Source organism: Myotis nattereri (assembly GCF_964212035.1).
Source record: "Myotis nattereri genome assembly, chromosome: X".
Classification (NCBI taxonomy): domain Eukaryota; kingdom Metazoa; phylum Chordata; class Mammalia; order Chiroptera; family Vespertilionidae; genus Myotis; species Myotis nattereri.
The window spans coordinates 22,606,420-22,627,755 of record NC_138078.1 but is presented as its reverse complement, the minus strand read 5'-3'; the positions used below and the strand labels follow the sequence as shown (position 1 = coordinate 22,627,755).

The 21,336-nt window shown below is 41.4% G+C and overlaps 1 protein-coding gene across 5 annotated transcripts in view; it reads left to right on the top strand.

Annotated features, from left to right (window-relative positions):
* DMD (dystrophin) overlaps positions 1-21,336 on the top strand; it is a 2,781,977-nt gene that overhangs the window by 2,615,572 nt on the left and 145,069 nt on the right. For 2 of the 5 annotated variants that reach the window (XM_081115404.1, XM_081115406.1), the window contains one exon: positions 16,704-16,765. In XM_081115404.1, the coding sequence (XP_080971530.1) occupies positions 16,704-16,765 (62 nt within the window). Of the gene's footprint in view, positions 1-10,476; positions 10,605-16,703; positions 16,766-21,336 lie in introns of those variants that run through there. The other 3 variants (XM_081115405.1, XM_081115408.1, XM_081115407.1) reach the window with 3 other exon arrangements.

Genomic DNA, 21,336 nt, shown 5'->3' with positions numbered 1-21,336 from the left:
TATTTATGCATGTGTTCAATAGACATGCAGTCCATCCATTTCTCTATGCAGTACCAATCCACGGTCAAATAATAATAACAGTAATAATAATAATACATTTAGTGTGGCTCAGTGGTTGAGCGTTGACCTATGAACTGGGAGGTCACAGTTTGATTCCTGGTCAGGGCACATGTGATTTGATATTCGAATGGGGACAGTAGTATTTTCTGCATATTAGCCTTCCAGATATACAAACCCCAATATTGGCCCAATACATATTTGAATTCCCAAAAAGCATAATATAATTTCATAGCACAGCAGTATATTAACATAAAAAAAATCTGTGCCTTAGTAAATTATTAATATGAGAGATTAGCTCAGAGTCAATTTAAGAAACTGCTTCAGTTCTTCATACTGTTACAGAGTTTACCAGGCAACAGAAAAATACGCAGGGAGTACTCAGAGATTCAGGAAAAACCCATTTATTTTCAGATGTACTAGTATAGTGATTCAGGGGAGCCTGTTCCAAATCCTGAGTGGGAGAATATAGAGGAAGCTTTCCCTTTATATCCTTTGGTTTCTTTGTCCCACAAATATGGATCAGGCTTCTGGACCTTTCACGGGCTTTGCGGAAAGCCCCGTGCGTTAGGATGGGGGACGTGAGACCACACCCAAAGGCCTGGCGCCAGCGCTGATAACCCCCTCTGGGGTTTATATATGGTTCATGGTTTATGGCCTCTGTGAAATGGGAGTATTCTGGGAAACAGGTTCTGCAAGACAGGACAGGCATCAATGAGTTAATTATCGGCTAACAAGAGTGTGCGTTAGAAGGCAGGTTACTGGCACAGATTCAGATTGCTAGTTCCCCCAAAAATATTTTATATGCCCCATCAATACACTAACAATCACATGCATAAAACCTAGTTACAGTGGGGCCTTGACTTACGAGTGTCCCGACTAATGAGTTTTTTGAGATACCAGCTGTAGGCCGATTTTTTGCATTGAGTTGACAGAGTAATTTGAGTTAACGAGCTCCTTAACGAGCTCCTTAATGAGCTCGGTCTCCGAACGAATTAAACTCGTAAGTCAAGGCCCCACTGTATTTAAGTCTTGTTAGCTTTTAATTGAAACAATGTCCCCTAATCCCAAAAGGTCAAGCTAACCACATTTACCTTTGTGCTTTTAAAAAATTTTCCTATATCTGTCTGATAGTGTATTTAGTCATATATGGATCTATCTTCTCCCCCTCCCACAGTAGATTGTAAGCTTCTTAAGGTCAAGGCTATATTTGGGTTCCCCTAGTAAAGGAACATGATTACAACGTTGAATTTTTCATTGTTGTTAATCTTCACCCGAGGATATTTTTCCATTGATTTTTAGAGAAAGTGGAAGGGAGCAGAGAGACAAAGAGAGATAAACATGGATTGGTTGCCTCCTGCAGGCACCCTGCCCAGGGCCAGGTATGGAGCCTGCAACCTAGGTATGTGTCCTTGACCAAAATCAAACCGAGGACCCTTCAGTCTGCAGGCCGATGCTCTATCCACTGAGCCAAACCGGCTAGGACAACCATGCTAAATTCTGTAATATCTTTCCATGACCATCCTCCAAACTCTATAAGTAAGTGCTCTATAAATCCATCATGATTGCAGTCACTTAAAGAAATGAATATAGGGAAATATTTAAACAGAGAAACTTAGTTCAGGTGCAGCACATGGAAAATATTCTTGAAAATTTATGAATGAATAAAAATTCCTTGCATTCATATTGTTCTTTCATCTTCAAAAAATATGCCTTGACAAAATAAACCAGAGCTGGAAGACAAGATTCAGCCCTTGGTTAATCATTAATTGGTTAAAGTGGGTTTTACCTCCATTTCCCCTTTTATGGATTCTTGTCTTTGTGGGGAATTCCTACCACATGCTGTTCAAGGCCTGCCACCCACAGAACTTCTCCATCTGGGTGGAGGCGATCTTTCTCTCCCATTGTCCCTCACAAAACCGGTATTCACTTATTCTGTCACTACTCCAGGGTTCTGCTCTCTGGCAATATGAATGTGAATACACCTTTTAACATGTGTGAATAGTATTTATATTTTAACCACAGCCCCAAAAGAATGAGAGCTAATGGTGTGAATGTTACTCCTATCTTAGGCTTGTGGTTAGAGCTTTAACTTGCAAAAAAAAAAAAAAAAAAAAAAAAAAAAAGATCATTTTTTACACACTTTCAAAAAAAGAGGAAAGGTTCCTTTTACAAATTACTGAAGGGGAAAGACAGAAACTCTTCGACATCTCGTTTCCCTTCATACAAGTGCCTAAAAATGAAAAGTTAAAGTGACTGCTGAATTTATTTTGTGCTATATTTATAACAGTACTCCTGGACATGTTGGGTTTTTCTTTTAAGGAATTATATTTGCACAACAAACTACTTTACATTAGTATAGCATTCCCAGTCTCCAAATCACTTTCATAGTCATTATGTCATGTGAACCAGCTATGGCCTTATGCAGTATTACCCGAATTTTACAGATGAGTCAATGGAGCTCCAGAGGGGTTAAGTGACTGGACTCTAAGGGTTAAGTGACTGGCTCTACGAGGCAGAATTGGCTTGGAGCTTGCCTTGCTGCCTTAATGCCTCTGCTGGGATATACAGCTATGCTTGCTGAAAATTAAGAAGCTGCTTTTGATTCTGGTAGATATTCATCTCCGAAGGGGAAAAAAAACCTGGTGTCTTCATTCAGTAGCATTTGAATATTAATTTTCCTTATCTGTTTCAACTTCGCATGACTTCCTTGTTCACTTAATTGACTGGTGATTCCTTTGTTTACTTTTTTTCCCCAAATCTCCAGAGCCCAGTCAGAAGTATTAAAAATGGTTACATTAGCATTTAACATTTTTTATGAAATTCGAGTATTTCAGAAAAGGGTAATTTGGGCAGGCATGTATGTAGAATTTTGCATTTTAATTTAAAAAACCTCAAAATGAAATGAACCTCTGACAGTAACAGATGACTACTTCTAAAAGCTCTGCATTACTATTTGATGTATGTTCAATATTTTCTTGTGCACAGTAAGTCCTACAACTTGTATCAAGAAAAGTGACAGGACTGAAACAATTAAAAAAGACAAAGCTGCTCTTTTTTAATCATATTCTCATACATAAAACTGGGTTGTGAATTATTTCCAGAGAAGCAATTGACAAAGTATAAGTAAATCACTCTAAGAACTAAAACTGTCTTGCTTTTTTTAAAATGTTCAAACTAAACCTCTATCCTTGTCCAATGATGAATTTCCTTCAACAAATAAATATTTACCAAGTATGAAATATGGACTTTGTGCACTTCCTAAGGCCAAAGCATAGTGTTTAAACTAAAATTTAATATTTTCTCTCACCTCAAACACACTAAAATAAGAACATAACTTAAAAATAACTCTCCATTGTAGCAGACTGTCCATTAATCATTCTTTAGATAATATTGGCTTTGTGAGTTTTCAGGTAAAAGAAAAACTGTAATTTCTAAATTGATCCGAAAAATCTGAGAATAGTTATGGATTTGAAGAGAACAGTAAAATCTGGCAAAATAGAAATTTTGTAAACCCACATTATGAAGTCAAGAAGAACACATCTTTCAACATCCTCCCACTTTCCTGTGAAAATTTTTCAAGTGGTAAAAAGCTTGATTGGGTAGATCAAAGGGTTAATTTATTTGTGATTTGAGAAAAGACTGTGACTTCCCTTATTTTTTTTTTAAACTGTGGTGTGTGGGAGGAAGGTAGAAAGTAGCCTCAGAATGAATTCACTAATTGGGGTTTTCACCTGCTGTGAGTCTAATCGAATACAAAGCCTTATTTGTAGCTGAAAAGGAAGGGAGATTATGCAGAGTGTCAGAATTTCTGCCTAGTTTTGAAATTCTTGTTATTTAGCACAATTTGGGAAAGGCAGACAAATATTTACAGCTTTGAGCTGTGGTTAAGGTGGACCAGGAATGCCTTTTTCATATCTGCTTGACCCACCTTAACCAGGTATCCATTTTTAGCAGGAGGTGGTTATGGGGTAGCGATATAGCTGGCAGGCTAATAGGTACTTGGAATTCTCTCCCGTGAAGCAACCACCGGCCTGTGAAGTTAATGAAGTGTTGCTTTATTTTAGTGAAGATGCTAAACTTCACATCTTTTTAGATGTTCCGGTTGCTATCGGTGGCTCTGTGAAACTTTGACAAATCTTATTGAAAGAAAACAGCACGAGAGTAAAGCTGAGTTTGACTTTATCTGGAACCTGTTTGGTGAAATCTTTGGTATAGATGGCAGCTGGCTCAGAGAGCTTTCCCCACTCTGGCTTACTCAGCTCTCTGCAGGGGAAGGGCCTGGAAAAATAGGCTTTTGTGTGGACGCGAAGTGCTCTGTGTCTGAATGTAGAGGCCTCTCCATTTACTAGTTCATGCAAAGTGACTGGATATTTTTATATCCAAAAGATGCTGGTTTCACATTGATCTAAAGGGATTGTTATACAGATTTTAAGGAGTACACCGTTGTATTTATCCTAACTAGCAGTGACTCACCATCATTGTAAGCATTGTTAGATGTCTGATTCACTGTTCATGGCTACTTTTTGTACTCTGCACAGAGAAACGTGGGATCCGTATGTATTTAGTGGATATCCAAAATGTTGAAATCTTACTATAAAATACGCATTATGCTCAATCGAAGCAATATCTATATTCCAAATTGATTTGTACAAAATGATGCTGGTTATGCCTAAGATTGGTAAGGGAACAAAAAGCAGTTCAGAAAGACTCTTGGAGTTAGAGGGACGCTGGACCCTCAGGGGTGGCGAAGTCCCTCAGGGCCATCCCCAGGCAAGTGTCCAGGTGCACACCATCCCCTGTCTTTTTCCTTTACCTTTCTGCTCCTCATTTGACATTGGTAAAATCAGACTAACATTGAAACCAAAACCAACCTAAAAGGAAAAAGGATGTGTTTGTGGAAGATTGGAGCAGCTTGGCCTCTGCCCTTGGCCCTTCCCACCCTCTACTAGAATGGCTCATCCTAACTCATGACTCTACAGCACTGACATTTCTAACTGATAGCTCCAACTCTGACATCTTCCCTCTGAGCTCCAGAGTTAGATGTCCAACTGTCTCTTGGGTCCCTTCACTTTTACATCACACTGCCACCTCAAACTCATCATCTCTCCCTGATCCTCTTCTGCCTAAACCTGCCCGCTCCTCCTGAAATTCCTAGCTCGGTCCAATCCTGGGAGTCCCCCTAGAATAGTGATCCTCAACCTCAGCTGTGTATTAGAATCACCTGGTGAGCCTAACAAGCCCAGTGCTCAAGGCTAATTAATCAGAATCTCTGGGTGATGACACCCAGGCATGTGAATATTTTAGTGTTCTCCAGGTGATTACAGGGGTGGCCAAGTTTGAGGATCATTGCCCTTAGTCTTCCCTCTCTTACATCCTTACATCCAATCAGTCAAGACTCCTGTAGTTTTTATCTTATTTTATTAGTTCTCCACTCTCTCTGCCATTGCCATCCTTCAGGTCCTCATCATACTGCAGTCACCTTGTATCTGGTCCCCTAATTCCAAAGTCTCCAGATCCAGCCCCACACCACTGCCTGAGTGATTTTTTAAAAAGACAAATTTGGCAGAGCCACATATGCTTACATTTCTTTTTTAAAAAGCTCCCCCAGCCCAGCTGGTGTGGCTTAGTGGTTGAGCATTGACCTATGAACCAGGAGGTCACAGTTTGATTCCTGGTCAGGGCACATGCCTGAGTTGGGGGCTTGATCCCCTGTAGGAGGCATGCAGAAGGCAGCTGATCAATGATTCTCTCTCATCACCTATGTTTCTATCTCTCTCCCTCGCTCTTCCTCTCTGAAATAAAAATAAATAAATAAAAATGGAAAAAAGCTCCCCCATATGTTTCATGATACAGGTCAAACTCTGGATCATCACTCCAGGTCCTTCTCTATTTGCCCACCTGCCTTTCTAATCTCTCTCTCTCTCTCTCTCTCTCTCTCTCTCTCTCCTATATAATAAAAGCCTAATATGCAAATTGTCCCCTTGACCGGGAGTTCAATTGGGAGTTCGACCAAGGGGAGGGGCCGGCCAGCCATCCGCCTGCGGCCCCTCTCCCCAGCTGGCCATGCCCTGGCCGGCAGCAGTGGCAGGTGGCTAGGGGAAGGAAGCCCCTGGATGGCAGCTGGGGAAGGGAGGCCCTGGCCAGCAGCCACTAGGGACCCTACCCGTGCATGAATTTCATGCACTTGGGCCTCCTCTTTACCTATACTCCTGCTATTATCACCATTCATAATTACTGACTTGCCTTTATCCCCAACAGCCAGAAGCTCCTTTTGGGCCATAGAGGAAGCTTCTAGAAATATATGTCCAGTGAATATGAGCCTAGTCTTATTTTGAGCTCCAACAGGTGCAATTACCTTTCTCCTCCATCAGTGGTCCACACTCAGCATCCTGTTTAGTGCCTCAGAAGGTGGCTTTGACTGGGTGGTCTCTATTTGATCAGGGTCCTGGGAAAAATGGATGGCACATTCACAAGTGGTGCTTGAAAATAGTATAATGAAAAAGAGCTGTTTACAAAATCTGGTCATGACCGGGGAAAGAACAAGGCCAGGGGGAGGGAATGGTTTAGGGAACCTGGAGAATGCTGTCGCTGTAGAAATGGTTGTTCAGCAAGACTTGTGGCTGTGGGTAATGGAACTCAGCTACCACCAGGCTCAAGGTCAAAGAGAAGGAACCTGGAGAATAAATACCCCAATAGCTCTCTCCTCCTACTCTTTTATCTTCTGCTATAGGCCTTTCATCATTGCCTCCCATTGGCTGAAAGCAAAGGGAAGCCAAAAGGCAAGACAGCCTTATTGATGCCATTCACAGAGGTCCAACTTCCTGGGGCACAGAGTGAGTGGAGAAGGGCAGAGAATAGAGCTGGAGTGGAGAATGGGGGAATTCCAGCACAGTTCTTTAGGTCAGAGAGTTTCCTCATTTTTCTAAAGTACCTACAATGTTTAAGTGGTTCAAAGACTACAGTTTGGGATATAGAAAAAGCCATGGGGTTGCCTTCCTAGACTTTATCCCATCTCATTCCTTCCTTACCCCTATTTCTAGCAAATTCATTATCTTCTGTTCTCAGCCAGCAATGAGGTTGCTTATGAGCTCACAAGAAGTCATGTCTCTCCGTGGTAGCATGGCAGAGTGGCTAAGTGCATGGGTCTTGAAGCCAGACTATCCAGTTCCAGCCCTAGTTGGTACCATTCTAGCCTTGGTACTGGGGACAAGTGGCTCATGGTAGGTTCTGAAGGCATGATTTCAACTTAAATTTTTTTTCTGGTGGCAGAGCCCTCATACTCCTTTCATGCTTGTGTTCACATCAAAACAGTAAAATCTAACATTAAGAAGAAAGGCTAGTATACACAAGCAATTAATGTATTATCACATATAGCATCAATATATAAATGAAAAATATAAATTATGTTCTCTTCTTTTTAAAAAAATATATAGTTTTAAATATATTTCAGAGAGGAAGGGAGAGGGAGAGAGAGGTAGAAACATCAGTGATGAGAGAGAATCATTGATTGGCTGCCTCCTGCATGCCCCACACTGGAGATCGAGTCCACAACCTGGGCATGTGGCCCTGATCAGAATTGAACCCAGGACCATTCAGTCTGCAGGCCAAACCAGCCAGGACTATGTTCTCTTCTTAATGCCTTTCCCTAATAAGCAAAATTCATGATCTAACTGAAATTGATAACAATCGCTGTAATGCCCATGTCATTTCTTAATAATACTTTCAGTATTTAATTTCTAAAATAACATCAAGATTCGGGAACATGTCTTCAAGTGCCTATAACCCTAGTCTAAAAAAGATCTTAAAGATGTATTTTTGAGGATTGCCATCTGTCAAATTTAAGAAAAATCTGAATAGTGATCTCTTATTTTCCATTCTATTTTTTAACAAATTATTCCTAGTAGGTTGCTAATTGGACCCTGAGAAAACAGATGAGCTCTTATATTTTAGAGAATCATATGAAAGTTCCTGAGTCTTGAGCAGTTAATTTAAAAGTGTAAGACAATCAAACAAAAATAAAGAAATAAAGAACAAGAAAGGAAGAGAATGCAACTCTGACTCACCACACGGGTTGCAAACCTTTATTTGATTGATTTCTAATATTTACAAATGCCCAGGCTGCGACATTTGTGTCTTTTCACTGAAATAAACATAACAGTATTTAAGTGATTTGCCACATTGACAATTGATTGCATCACTGATCAATTGCAAAGGTCACATCTTCCTCATCACAGAACACTTGTCCTCCTCCAGTCAAAGAGAGGAGCAAACCTAGATTCTACACGTAGACCAAGGGACTACCTGACCCGAAGCGAATGGAATCCTAGTGTGTTCTCCCCCCACCCCCCACCCCCACCCCCCCAAAAAAACTGGAATAGCAGCCGCCTCCACAACTCACTGGCTCAAAATTGCTAAAAGACAACACTAATGAATGCCTCAGTCTACCAGGCAAAATGCCAGAAGAAGTGCTATATTTGCTTTAAAATAGCAATACCAATCATACCTACATGCACATGTCTTTAGTGATAACATTTACATTTTTATTTGGTTTGTCAGGGTAGGGAAGAAACTTGGCACTCCCTCTCCGTTTTGTTCATGTGCTTTATTTTTTTTGTTTCTTGTGCCGAGCTATCGCAGACAGTAAAAGACTGATGTCTAGAGTCCTTTCAGTTCTAACATTCTACGGGAAAAATCTTAAGCAAGAAAATAAAGGATATTCAAAAAGAAAAAGGAGAAGCATGTTTTGAACTCCAGACTGAGGTGGCATGAATCAATTAGAGGAGAGAATGAAAAGGAAATGGTTGAAAGAAGATAAGAGAAGGCAACCAACAAAATAAATGGGCAAAGAGGGACAATGAAACCACTAAGGGAGTTGATCTTCAGATACTCTTTGGATTCTAATTGAAGAGATGTGGAGGTTGAGAAAAAATTCTTGTGGTAATGAAGGCTTTCTTCTCTTCGGAATATTTCCAAGTTTGAAATAATGTTCCATAGTTAATTTGGATCATCATATTGTGAACTCTAAGATTAGACTTATTGGAATGCTCTAGGCCCTGTAACTTTTCCAATCAAATCTTCCATTGGAAATGGTTTCCTTTTAGGTTTCTCTAAAAGACCAAACCGTGCCACACCACTGGTGGTGGTGGTTTATTTCGATTCTGTACCAGTGGTTCTCAAACTTAGTCGTGCTCCATTTCTGATTCAGTAGGTCTGGGCTAGGGCCTGGGAGTTTTTGTTTCCAGGTTTTGCTAATAGCGCAGTTCCCAGGACTTCCACTTTAGAGAACCGCTGCTGTATCACATCCTATATAATAAAATATAATAAAAGCCTAATATGCAAATCCATCCACTGGAACGACCAGTTGCTATGATGTGCACTGACCAACAGGGGGCAGACGCTCAACGCAGGAGCTGCCCCCAGCCCACAGACCCCAGGCCAGTCAAGATGGGTGCCAGTGGGCCCCCCTATCACCCTGCCTGTTGCCTGGCAGAGGGAGGCCACCGGGCGGTGCGGGGGGGGGGGGGGGGGGGGGGAGGGCTAGCTGGTGGCACCAGGCCGGCCAAGGCGGGTGCCAGAGGGGTCCCCTACCCCACATTGCCCTGCAGGTCACCCCACAGATTGGCCCTGATTGTCAGCCAGGCCTAGGGACCCTACCCATGTATGAATTTTGTGCAACAGGCCTCTAGTATACACATAAAAAAGCTTTTTAAGCATCCCGTTTAGCTCATGATGAGTGTAAACTAAATTTCAGGTCTTTATAGCCTCACTACTTTAGAAAATTTTTAATGTATTTCTATTGATTTCAGAGAGGAAGAGAGGAGAGATATAAACATCAATGATGAGAGAGAATCATTGATTGGCTGCCTCATGCACGCCCCACACTGGGGATGGAGCCTGCAACCTGGCATGTGCACTGATGGGAATCTAACCATGACCTCCTGGTTCATAGATCCATGCTCACCTACAGAGCCACACCGACCGACCGGGGCCAGCCCCACTACTTTAATCTTCAATTGGAGGGGAATTATGCTTGTGATTTTTCTAGTTCATTCTCTAAAAAGAAAATTGAGCCCCCATGCTTAATGACCTGCGGTAAGATCATTTGCACCTAGGTAATTTATTTAGACAACAAGTAGTCTTGCTGGAGGTTTTAAGGGGGTGCCAGCCGGGCGGCGTGTGGCTTCCAGGTTCCTGGGACGACCTTAAATCTCCTCCTCTGCCTTTCTTCCTTTTTCTTTTCTTTCCGATTGGAAATCCCCGAGTGCAGGGTCTGCCGGAGTCCGGGTTCCCGGGTCTCCCATTGGGGGCGGAGCCTGGCCCGGTCCCGCCCCGTCTACCCGCAGCGCCCCCTCCCCGCCCGCCTGGTCGCCGCCCGCCCGCCTGCCCGCCAGCCCGCGCCCGCTCCTCCGCAGTGCTTTCGGCTGCGAGCCTGGGCGGCGGCGGCGCTCGACTTTCCGGGAGCCAGCGGCTCTGGGAAGCTCACTCATCCGCTTGCCCTCCCCCGTCCGCGGAGCCCTTGCAGCCATGAGGGAACAGCTCAAGGGGTAAGTGCCTCGCGGCCCCCTCGGATGCCCGCAGTCCGTGCACTTGTGGCACGAACAAGGGGCGAGCCGCGGCGGCCGAAACTTGGGTAGGCGCGGCGGCAGGACCCCGGGCTCCGGGCGTCGGGGAACCTCCCCCGCGGGTCCCAGGCGGCGCCGCTGCAGGTGCGCCCCCGGGGCTTTCCCTGGTGCTGGGCTCACGGGGAGCCCCCGTTCCCCGGGCTTTGGGACGGGCTCGGAGAGAAAAAGCTGATTTCTCACCGTACCCAGAGGGGACAGTGCGTTCCCCACGCGGGGATTGGGGCCGTTGGAGCTTTTTGCTCCTTTCCGGGCTGTGTGGACGGGAGCCAGACAGGCTGTTCCCAAATCGTCGCTCGACCTCGCAGAAGGAAGGGGCGCACGCGGCTCTACCTCCCATTGCACTGCAAGTGCCAAAAGGTCAACTTTCTGCCTGATTTCTTCCGAGAATTCCAACTGACATTTCTCTCGCTGCAGTTCCTACTGTGTGCGTCTCCTGCCTAGAAACTTACAGAAATCAGGAAAGAAAGAAAAAGCAATTTAAAGGCTAAAAGTCAGGGATTTGACCCCGAAGATCGAGGGGTTTTTTATTTATTTTTTCTTTGCCCTCTGGGGTTGTGTGCAGTCATTTCTGAGCGTCCTTTTCTCGCATTTCTCCAGGTATCTTAAGGCAAAGTTTGGCATTCCCGACCCGATTGTAGCAATGAAAAGGGCAGGACACTGTTTATCTCAGTTACATTTGAAGTTAAGTTTGAAGCTTAATTCAATGAGGTTTAGTTGCCCGAGGGAGGCATATTATTAATTATAAAATGCTTTAACCTGAAACAATCAATCTGATTTAAGTGGCGAACCAGTGTTTAAGTGAAATCTACATTCTTCCGTGGCCAAAAAGCTTTTCCTGGTCTCTCTTGCTTCTATATTCCTGCCACCTCTCCTGGTCACCCCTCATCACCCTTTCTCTTTTTGCTTAGATTTTTTTTAACATTTCCTTCTCCCAAATCCCCTCTTCCGAGGATACAGTTGTTCTTGGAGAAGCTGGAAGAGCAAATGAAACATGATTTTATGAAAGGTCTCTGACCCTTGATCACCATGGAATTGGTTTCAGTCATCATTGTTTGATCTTGGATTGGACACGACCCTGAAGTGAAATTGCTTTGGCCAAAGTTGAGGGTGGGTGGGAATTAAGCCCTGAAAAAGCAAATAGAACCAAGGACAAGTAACAGCTGGAACAGTCACCGTTGCAATCATCTTTGCCCTGGCGTGAGCCAAGCAGAATAACATGCTAAATCTCCCAGGGTGAAGAAATGGGGACTAGAATAGGATTTCTGATGCTTGATTGACACCCACCTCTCTAAACCTCCTTTCCACAGTAGCGAACTTTTACATATATTTTCCCATTCCCACCCAGCCAGTATTCCAGCAATGCAAGCCAAGTTCAACATTCAAATGGAAATGCCAAGGAAAGAGTCAGATCCCCAGATTAAAGGGAAATCATGTGTGTGTGTGTGTGTGTGTGTGTGTGTGTGTGTGTGTGTATCAATCAATGGCCTCCAGATTATATATAAAGCCAAACTCTAATCCTCTGCAAATTTCGAGAGAACGCTACCTTTTTATATTGCTGCATAGCGATTAGTTTCTTCCCTGGGAAGTAATGGAAAGCTGTTTTTTTTTGTTGTTGTTGTTTTTTTTAAAGGCAACTGTTTGGAATATTTTTACTACCAAATAACAGTGGTGGCAGAAGAAATCTTATTTTAATTAGGCAACTGCCATTTCTGGCAAGAGCAATAGAAATTTGTTACTTTTTGTAAGTGTTTAATGTTTGTTTTTAAGAAACTAAAAAAGCAATTTCAATAAGTCTGGTTATTCCAGCACTGACAGCAGGAACAGCTCTGAAGCGGTTATAATAACCTTGCACACTACTTGAAACTGAAGAAGGTGAGAGAAAATTTAAATTGTATGGTAGGAAATTAGGTCAGCCCAGGGCTCAGTAGGGTAATGCTTTAATTTCTTATTATTGACAAGTAGGTGTTGCCGGGGTCTTTTGTCACATCCAGTGATTTTTGTCTTTTAATTTGCACCAAGTTCCTATCACAGCCTCAAGGAAAGGGGGAAAGAGAGCTTATTGTAGTTTGTACACATTAAAATAAGAGGGGATGTCAGAGTTTGAAGACTGTTCAGTGAGGCATATCTGATGCCAGGCTTTGGAACCAGCAGGGCCAAAAACCAGTAACATTTTTTAAAGATTTAAAGTGTTTTAAGGATTATTTGTACAGCCGGTCTCTGTGTTAATGTACACGTAGAATTTTGATCTATGCTGAATATCACTGTTCTCAGGAAGACCGAACAAAGATGTACCCACTAATGTGTGAACAGGTTTCAGAATTTCCTTTCTGGTTGGGCCTGATATATGGGGAGTGCATTTCCAATATGAAAAGTGAAGAGCAGAAAAGAGACAGTTACCAAAAATAGTACCACCCACCCTTCCACCACCACCTCCCCAGCACAGCATATCTTTCTATAGGTTCTGTATATTTCAGGTAAACCTGAGCTTCTCATGGAGTCACTGGGAATCCACTACTGTTTGTGAAGACAGCCTTAGAGTAATAAATACAGCTGTAAAATCTATATTGGTCACAAACAAAAAATTGCTTTGTCCTGTGAGGTACAGTGTGGATAGGAGTTATGCAGATCTGTATTTAGCAATTCATCCTGTTCATATGCATCTTTCCTATCTGTTTGTGGGGAGGGTTAAATAGTGTCTCACTAGGGCTTAGAATTCACCACAGACTGAAAATAGCCACATCCAGTGAAGTAAATATTTTGTTCACCATATAGCTCCCCCCAAAATCTGGTCATTTCAGCTATGTTACCAATTGCTTTTAGCATTAAATGATTGAAAGATGGTTTTTTTCTAGTTTTGAGGCTTTGCCACACCCTTCATTTTTCTTCCTTCCACTGTGCTCACTTCTTTTGCTTGGTACTGGTTTGCAATTGAAGTGAAACTAAGACTGCAAAGGTGAAATATAAATCTGTTTTGCTCATTACTTTGTATTGCTTAAAAATAAAAGGTTTGTGTGTTGGAGGGGAAGAAGGTAAAAGAAGATTGGCTTTTGGATTTGTTTAAGGTCATTCATCTAGGTTATTCAAGTTCCCCAGAATCGCAAGTACTTGGGAAAATGAGTACCTAGAAAGGAATAGTACTTGGTAACACACGATCAGGGATAGAAGTCAGGTCTTAAAATTTCTTCCATCTTCCAGTAAAGGAAATTTCAGTTTAGTGAAGGACTGTTGGGTTAAAAAATAATTTATACAATTTTTAAAAATAATTTTAACCACTAGAACAAATTCCTTAAATAAAGCTAGAAATGTAAGTATATCCATAGTCGTGAGGGATTCTTTGGGAGGGAGGGAGCTGCATGAAGCCCTCATTCACTCTATGTGGGATTCTCCTGTCACTTGTACGCAAGTCTCCCTTTTCTGTTGGAAATGCATTTGGTACAAGGCATTTCTTGCTCATGTCCCTCCGATTTGAAGTCCATTACAGATGGTGTCTTTTCAGAGTGGTTCTCTCTGTCTGGTTAAGGTTCATCAGATCAGACAGACATTTTTCTGCCCTTCCATTGAAGATGCTGCAGTCCTCCCACATGTTGTGGAGATGGGACGCTATTAGTACTCAGTGTGTGTAATAAGGGCCTGGACATGTGGACACACGTGCTTTTCCCCACTTCTCTGTCCCTCCGCCCTGGTGCTCACATATGCATGGCCTTTGGAAATGCAGGGTGGTCTCAGTAGCAAGTAACCTTCCCTTGCTGGGCATTTGTGTGTGGAATTGGTACACAATCACTTTCCAAGCTAAAAAATACCCAAGAACCAGCAACACTTTTCTCATGAAGCTGCAAGCTGCAGTCTCCTTGTGCTGTGAATATCAAGTACCAGTCCCGCCACCCCTTGTCCAGATCCTGAACTAGCTTGGTCCTGGGGCTTCTTAAATCCCCTAAGGGCAGCGGTTCTCAACCTGTGGGTCGCGACCCCTTTGACGGTCGAGCGACCCTTTCACAGGGGTCGCCTAAGACCATCCTGCATATCAGATATTTATATTACAATTTATAACAGTAGCAACATTACAGTTATGAAGTAGTAACGAAAATAATTTTATGGTTGGGTCACAACATGAGGAACTGTATTTAAAGGGCCAGAAGGTTGAGAACCATTGCCCTAAGGCATGGACTGCAACTTTGCTCTTCTTGCTCTTTTAATACTTGGATGCCATTCTGGTACATTACCTCGACTGAGAAGCCCCTGGTCATACTCCTCAAATATGAATTGTCTCTGCGGAAAAGTAAAACAGAAATGAACATGTTTGGGAAAGACTGAAACAGCCCTTACCCAGTGCATGTTATCTTTTAAATTTCTTTCCATAGCCTTCACTGTTCAGTCACTGAATGGGAAATATTAGAGGGATGGTGTTTGAAGTTGTGCAGTTTGAGAGATATCCACATGTGTTGTGACATGATTGTATTTTATTTATCAAACCACAATACATATTTCTCTGTTTTGCTTATTTCTTAAAAACAGAGGTAAATCACATTGCGTGTTGGTTTTGCTCTCTATAAAGGGTCTTAGGCTTGGCTGACTTACCCATGTTATAATCACCTGATACAAGGTTTGCTTTTAGTGGGCACTAATTTGGGGGACACATAATAACAAAATGACCACATATTGAACACTAGAAGGTGCCAGACACTTATTTATATCAACTAATCCAGGTGAGCAGGCTTGCCTCAAATTTCCCAGCTATTCGGGCACAGAGCCAGAATCCAATCCTAAGACTTAAAACCTATGCTGAGGTCGCTTGACATTGTTGCCTCCCCTTGAAATGTCCACATTTTAGCTGTTTCTCTTCTCTCTATCCCCACCCTTCCCCAAAGATTATGAATAGGCTCGGAGTATTAGTCCTGAAATATCATTCAAGGCTGCATTTTACTGTATCAAAGCCAGTCATGTAATCCCTGAAAACTAGAAATATGATGCTTTGGTGATTTATGTAGATGGGCCAAAGTAAGGAAAAGTATATGTAGTTATCTCTCCCGGATTTATTCATGTAATTGAAGGAGGAACAAGGGTGTTTTGTTCTTTTTTTTTTTTTTTTTTTTTTTTTTTTTTTTTTGTGGCAGGAGCTGATAGCCAGCAACCACACTTAGCTAAACTTTAAGAAATGGAAGAGAGCTGTGAATGCTTCATTCAGTCCAAAGTAAATATAGGAATATGTGTAGTGGTGTATAGCATGCCAATTTAAAAAGACATTCTGAAAGTAATGGGAAGAGGGAAGATATGATGTATTAGTCAGGCAATGGATGTACGTTAAGCTGAAATGAAATACAGTTATCATGGCTGGGTGATCTGGATATGGAGAAGAAAGAGTAATAGAAAAACGTCAGGGGCGGTTAGAGCAAATGAGAAGTGAGGCGGTTTATTTATTAAACTAATGTCCAGTATCTCTCTTTGACAAAGTTGAATGACACTTGTCAGTGTCCTTTCTGAATGTTCCCCATTGGACAGGTGAAGAAATCCTGATTTTCGGTTATCGATTATATACAAGGTCATTTTATCATAACAGAAGTGCAACTGACTTGTAGGCACACAAAAGAAACAAATTCTGGTTACCAAATATGTTCATATTGCTTCTGCCTTTTAAAAAATATATTTGTTTTGATTTCAGAGAGGAAGGGATAGGGAGAGAGAGAAACATCAGTGACGAAAGAGAATCATCGATGGACTGCCTCCTGCACGCCCCCTCCTGGGGATTGAGCCCACAACCCAGGCATGTGCCCTGACCTGGAATCGAACCATGACCTCTTGGTTGATAGGTTGAAACTCAACCATTGAGCCATACTGGCCGGGCTGCTTTTACCTTTGAAAGCAATGGTAGTGGCTTCTCTGCTTGGAAGAGAAACATTCTCCACATGATGAAAGTCCTTTGAAGTACAGATTCTTAATGATTCTAAAGCAAACCAGGCCTTCCCCCCTTCCTTTTCTCTACTACCCATCATAAATCCTAAAGTCTTTCTTTGCATTTTGTTTTAGCCACGAGACCCAAACAACATGCTGGGACCATCCCAAAATGACAGAGCTCTACCAGTCTTTAGGTAAGGACATGGCCATGTTTCTTCTAGTGGATTGTATGTGCAAGTCATTTGTTGTCTTTAACATATCACTAGATTGTTTAAAGGGTGAAAATTACACCTTTCTACCCCACATTTCAGTTTTTCAGAAGTTCCTTAAAAATAAATTTTAGAATTTCACTGATTCCTGGAAATTCAGTATACCCAAGTGGGGCCAGAAGTTCTAGTTTTCTTTGAGTCTAAAAAAATAGCAAAAATACCTGTAATTTATGGCAATTTCCCCCCAGCCAAGGAAGATAACTGTTTGTAGTTGCTCTTATTGATTTCTTCCTTGCAAAACCAAGACATCGTTTTGCCAAACCACAAATGTTGTGGAAAGGGATTTTCTGCAGTCCTTCCAGTGCTTATAACTTCTAAGCCTGTCAGGTCATCAGTGTGAACATTTAAATGACTTCTGTGGCTTGTTTTGTGTTTGTGTGAGAGCCTGACAGTTCTTTTACTCCTCATAACCTGGAATTTATTTGAACAGATACACAGTCTCCAAATAAGGAGAAAATACCAATCTTTTTCATGATTGATGAAGGTCCACTCTATACCATTTAAGCTCCGTCTGGAATCATCTGAAATGAATTGTTACATTGTCACTAATTGCTGTTGTTTTTGTTTTAAAAATATATTTGCATTGATTTCAGAAAGGAAGGAAGAGGGAGAGAGAGATAGAAACATCAATGATGAGAGAGAATCACACGGCTGCCTCCTGCACGCCCCTCACTGGGGATCGAGCCTGCAACCTGGGCATGTGCCCTGACCCGGAACCGAACTGTGATCTCCTGGTTCATAGGTTGACCCTCAACCACTGAACTACACCAGCTGGTCTGATTGTTGTTTTTAATAAAAAATAAATAGTCATCTCTTCTCTACTACTAAAAAATTTTGTCTGCTTTTTTTGTGAATGGATGCATTTACAGATAAAAATGCATGAGGTGAACTCTGAGTTTTAACTTACACGACAAAGCCCATGGGAATCAGGATGCTTAAACAAATTGTGTAGACAGAAATCTATGTTGGGTTTATGTGTGTATCTGTCTGCCTGTAGCAATTACTACCTTTCTCTCATAGGTTTCTATTGGTTAACGAATTGCAGCTATAGACACTTAAAGAACGGGGTATTAGCCCCCAAAAATCATTTTCCTAAACTTTTTCTACTTATAAATTACATATGTTTATTCTAGAAAATCTGAAAAATGCAAATAAAAAGCATGAAAAAGAAGTCACATAATTCTAGCCAGACATATCTATTACATTTCAAGTAATATCTTGGGTTTTTTTCAGTGAAACTGTGTGTGTGTGTGTGCACGCGCACATACGTGTACACACACACACACACACACACACACACCCCTTTTAAAATTGAAAGAAAATTTGGATTAGCTAACTTTTAAGTGCTACATTTTCAGCCCCTACAGAATGTTTCTGGCTTATAATGCTGCACTGGTTAGACCACAGGTGGAAAAGAATGCTTAGATTTTGACAAATGAGAAAATGAAGAGTTCATCTGAAGTGGGCAGAGTCTGTGCTGGGGGAACTGGCAGTCCCAGCCCATTGCTCTCAGGACTTCGGATTTTTCAAGAGAAACTAAAAATCTGTCAATAAAGAGCTAATTTAATCTTGTCTGTGGGCCTCCTGATTATAACCTCTGGTTTACACAGACTCAGCCCACTCATCATTTTCACTCTAATCACAGTGATCTCTAGTGGTAATCTTTTAATTTGCTTTAATTTTTAAATTATTATTATTATTATTGTAGAGTTAATACTGTTTCATAGTTTTTAGTTTAAAAATATACACAGGCTAACAAATGAAAAAGAAAAGAGAAATCATCTAGCCCCCTTTAGAATTAACTAAAGCTTAATAATCTAGGACAGTGATGGCGAACCTTTTGAGCTCGGTGTGTCAGCATTTTGAAAAACCCTAACTTAACTCTGGTGCCGTGTCACATATAGAAATCTTTTTATATTTGCAACCATAGTAAAACAAAGACTTATATTTTTGATATTTATTTTATATATTTAAATGCCATTTAACAAAGAAAAATCAACCAAAAAAATGAGTTCGTGTGTCACCTCTGACACGCATGTCATAGGTTCGCCATCACTGATCTAGTAGGTATCTTCAAAAATTTCTTTCCATACATACCTTTTTACAAAAGTTGGATCATTATGTTTTATAGTTAGCTTTTTTTATGGTACATTACCTAAAAGTAATGTATCATGGTCATATTTCCATTTATTGCATTGTATTATCTACCATCTTGCTTTTAATTACTCTGTAATGAGAAATCACAAATATGGTTGATAAAAAGATAATTGTGAACTGTCAATGAGTTGGTGTTTGTAACTTCAAAAGGAATTAAATACAATTTCATCATATTTCTAAAGCTTTCTCAGGATGCTGGATGTGATGGTAAACTCAAAGCTCACTGGTGTCCAGCCATCGTTTGTAACCTTGGGCAGATCACCTGCCTTTGGAACATAATGGAATTTTACAGTTGCAGGGAAATTTGGAGCTCATTTAATTACCAACTTTTTCTTGGGTGAAATCAACTATATTGAGGTCATTTACACAAAATAAAATGTAGCCATCATAAATATGTGGTTAATTCCAACCCCCTTTGAAATTGTTTTTGCTACCCTAATAACAAACATTTTGGAAATGAAATAGGTGTCAAATTTGTTTTTTAGCTTTCAGAACCAATATTCCAGTATTTTTGCTACAATCAAATGTTACTTTCCTCCAATGGTGACTTAACCACATAACATGTCCATTTATTTTTTCAATATATTTTTATTGATTTCAGAGAGGAAGGGAGGAGAGAGAGATAGAAACATCAGTGTTGAGAGAGAATCATTGATGGGCTGCCTTCTGCACACCCCACACTGGGGATCGAGCCCGCAACCTGGGCATGTGACCTGACTGGGAATCGAGCTGTGACCTCCTGGTTCACTGGTCAATGCTCAACCACTGGGCCACGCCAGCTGGGCACATGTCCATTTATTGAGAGTCTACTGTGTGTGCTGTACGTGTAACATGTCAGCAGCCATCATGCATGGTGGATGATATCCACTGCCATATTGCACAGGGCAGTGAAGTCAGGTGCAAAGAAAACATTTAATCAGAACTACATAGCTGTAAGGGGCTACACTGGTATTTGTCCTGGGGCTTCTGTTATTTTCACTTATCTCATTGAGTTTATTGACTTAGTAAAGTATGTCCATGTAGGTTGCTGTGTGTGTACCTGCTACAAATACGTACAAATTGATGGCTTTACCTATGGGTAGACAGTTACTTGAATGGTATTTCTGGAACAAACCATTGCTTTTCTACCAATAGTATGGTGGGTTCCTAGACAGTAGGCACTCCTCCTTTCGCTGTTGCCAGTTGCACATGGAATGATTGATTTAGTTTGTCATGTGTCTACATCCCTAAGATAACCTACAAGATTAAGTACCATCACCGCCCTTCTCACCCTTAAATTATAGTGTTTCAAAGTTAAAATATAAGCAGACATCCTGAAAAGTAAACTTTTATTTCTTTTTTATTTTATTTTATTTTTTGTTAATCCTCACCCGAGGACATTTTTCCATTGATTTTTAGGGAGAGTGGAAGAGAGAGGGAAAGACAGAGAAACATTGATGTGAGAGAAACACATTGATTGGTTGCCTCTTGCACAAGCCCAGACCAGGGCCCGGGCGCCTGCAACCAAGATATGTGCCCTTGACCGGAATCGTACACGGGACCCTTTGGGCTGCAGGCCGATGCTCTATCCACTGAGCCAAACCGGCTAGAGCTTCTTTTTATTTTATGTATTGGCTTATATTTTTCCTCAAAAGGTATCTCTTTAGGTTTAAGTTGCTATTCTGAGCTGGATGAAATGATTAGAAGCCTTCAATTGCACTCAATTCATAAAAGGTATTATGGCATCAAAACTGGTGTTGTCTGGTGTGTTAAATGTTTTAGCCATATTTTAGTAGGCCCCTCTCCTAATAAAACCCCAGCTTGTCTGGGGTAACATGTTCAAAATATCAAGATGTGGCCTCTCCCCATCATACCTCTCCCTCCCCCACTTCAGACATACTTTCACTGTGGACACTGCAGTGGCTCACAATATGCATGAAATGTTACACATTCCTAAATATGCCCACTTCTGAGGAGGTTTTCATAGTTTTAACTTGGCAAAATCTCCAACCAGCCTTTTCAACACACTTTGTTACCTGCCTTGCTCCCAAAAGCATTCAAGTGTTCCCCCCTACCCAGAGTCTGAACAGCACAGTACTGTAAGCCAAGAACATTTTGTAAGGACTGAAAAAGTAGCACTTGAGCATTAACTGTTGGAAGGCTGCACTATTACTTGAAATGTTAATATTGGAGAGCTCTAGTTATTAGCATTCCAGCTGATTTTCTTTTTCATTCTTCCTTCCCCAATTTTCTACAGTGAATTTATATTAATCTATAATTACATATTTAGCAAAAATGTTTCATCATCAGAACTCCCTACCCCATTCCTCAGTGTCCCTACGGTTGTAATTCATTAACCA